Source organism: Callorhinchus milii, unplaced genomic scaffold, assembly GCF_018977255.1.
Source record: "Callorhinchus milii isolate IMCB2004 unplaced genomic scaffold, IMCB_Cmil_1.0 Scaffold1, whole genome shotgun sequence".
NCBI classification, from domain to species: domain Eukaryota; kingdom Metazoa; phylum Chordata; class Chondrichthyes; order Chimaeriformes; family Callorhinchidae; genus Callorhinchus; species Callorhinchus milii.
The window spans coordinates 52,201,688-52,204,154 of NW_024704742.1; the positions used below are offsets into that span (position 1 = coordinate 52,201,688).

The 2,467-nt window shown below is 43.2% G+C and overlaps 1 protein-coding gene across 1 annotated transcript; it reads left to right on the top strand.

The window, feature by feature from the left end:
• The first annotated feature begins 308 nt into the window (after positions 1-308).
• Positions 309-1,694, top strand: gsx2 (GS homeobox 2). Its single transcript, XM_007892753.1, has 2 exons — positions 309-681; positions 1,354-1,694. Exons 1-2 carry the CDS (start codon positions 309-311, stop codon positions 1,692-1,694), a joined length of 714 nt encoding a protein of 237 aa, XP_007890944.1.
• Positions 1,695-2,467: the final 773 nt, after the last annotated feature.

Sequence of the window (2,467 nt, forward strand, 5' to 3'; positions counted from 1 at the left end):
TTAAAAGTTTTTTTTGTTGTTGTTTCGTGTTTTGTCAGACTTTGATAGTGGCGTCTCAAGGGGTTGCCTGACAAGTGGAAAGATGTTGATCTCCAGATCCCTTCAGAATCACGTGCTGATAGTTCACCCTCAACGTTGAGAGAAAGCCCTGGAGTTGGGCGCACACGTGGGTGTGGCTCAGACCAACCATCGCCAGGGACCCTTTTGTTTAGCCTCCAAACATAAAGCACCTTCTGACTCTCTCCGTGCCGCAGTGTGCACTCAATCCAGCATCCAGCAAAGCCAGCGAGAGCCAAGTACAAGGCATCATGTCTCGATCCTTTTACGTTGACTCTTTGATCATCAAAGACTCGGTCAGACCTACTCCTATCTTGAACGATCATGGCCAAGACTTTTTGATCCCCATCAGCGTCCACTCCTCCCCAACCGTGATGTCTGTCTCTGCTCCGGTCTGCCCGTCCAGGAAGACGGGCACTTTTTGTGTCTGTCCTCTGTGCGTCACGTCTCACATCCATTCGTCCCGGAGTGGGATCCCACTGCTGAAAAGCCAGTTCCCAAACGGAGAACCGCAGTACTGTCAGCGAATCAACCAACAGCCAAGCTCTGGGCTCGGGCATCCACCTGTCTGCACACCCACCTATAGCATGACGGACCCCAGGAGATATCACTGCCTCACCGTGGGTATGTACATCAGGGTGAAATAGTAGCTGCCTGCAACCGAGCAATCTCTTGGAAACAGGTGGCACTTTTATCCACGTGTGTCGATAATAAAAGAATATTTACTACCACAAGCTCTGGTTTGTTTTATAATAGTAGCTGTAGTATAACCATGCTTGCATTTCAAATATATGTAATGGTAATTTTTTAAAAATTAGAGTATACAAATGTTATTTGCAGAAGTCTTTCTTTCTCTCTGTAGTCTGCAGACTGTAATCTTTGGATCAGATGACATGTTATAAAGGGGCTTAAGACCTTTCCTGGGTGCGCTTACTAATTCCAGTAATACTCATGACTTTTGTTAGAGATTTCTCAAATTCCATTGCACAGGAATATTTTATTTTCGAATCTACCTATGATTTATTCCCATTCAAACATTCAAGGTGAAACTGGGGACGACATGAAATGCAACTTTCGCTACGAACATCTTTCCGTAGTAGTTTCACCCGTTCCATTCCTACATAGACAAGGGTGTTATCATAATGTATCTATAAATTATTCTTTTTTCGGTCAGGAGAGACAGAAAATATATATTGTGTTCAGTAACGCAGTTCATAACTGGATGGAGGACCGTCTGCTTAAAGCTTACTTTTCCATACATTATGGAGGCTAATGTTGTGATGTTGTTAACCACAGGTCCTGAAAATAACAGCCACTTACAGAACGGTAAACGCATGAGGACGGCCTTCACCAGCACACAGCTCCTGGAGTTGGAGAGGGAATTTGCCTCCAACATGTACCTGTCCAGGCTTCGCAGGATTGAAATCGCCACCTACCTGAACCTGTCTGAGAAGCAGGTGAAGATCTGGTTCCAGAATCGGCGCGTCAAGCACAAGAAGGAGGGCAAGGGCACCCCGAGGAGCGCACACAGCACCTGCAAGTGCACCAGCCAGGCTCACTGCCTGCGCTCCGAGGATGAGGGATCTCTCTCCCCATCATCATCCGGCAAAGATGACAAAGATATGTCACCGGCATAGACACAGCGGGGAGAACAACGATCTTCACACGTTTACAGACTTTTGTTTTTACTGTTACATAACTTCATCGCACTTATCTTCCAGTCTGGTTAAACAAAAGAGCTCCCCCCCACCCCACCCCGTGCAGAATGTTGTTGTAGTCAGGTGTATTCCCTGGTTGCATTCCCCTTATATTTACAATCATCGTAGAATCGTATTAAGGTAGAACAAGTGATTGATCTATTCTGATCATGGATGTTTTAAGTAATTACAAAGACTGGCTAAACACCAGAAGTGTGGGCTACTCTCGCAGGATAATAGCATTTTGTATGAACAATTCAGGCTTATTTGTATCACTGTCATTTGCAAACCCGCCAGCTTTCTGTATCAATATTGTATTTTTAAACTGTTAATTTTTTTTGTAAAAACGGTAGGCAGACATGTACATGTATCGGGTTCTTTATGAACACACGTAGAGTGAATGGGGGAAAAAATGTGTAAATAGTTAGCTTGTGGGTACATTACTGTAAAATGTCAAAATTAAGTGCCACTCGTTTGTCAATAGTTTTATATGACATTTATATTTATATTTATTTAAAATAAAAAGCTTGGATCTTTAAAGACATATACGTTTGGGACCGCAATATGTGTTTTCTAAAGAATTAACAAATTACTGGAATAACAGTTCGTAACTCAAGGAGTATTGGCATCCTTTTCACGATACATTCACATGCCATTGCAATATTATAGATTCCCGTAACCATATACAAAAAAAAAGTCACTCAACCCACGAC

Excerpts from the sequence above, each read along its gene's own strand:
- gsx2 (XM_007892753.1), top strand. The coding sequence starts at position 309 with ATGTCTCGATCCTTTTACGTTGACTCTTTGATCATCAAAGACTCGGTC. Across the intron at positions 682-1,353 it reads ATATCACTGCCTCACCGTGG|GTCCTGAAAATAACAGCCAC; the intron begins GTATGTACATCA and ends TGTTAACCACAG.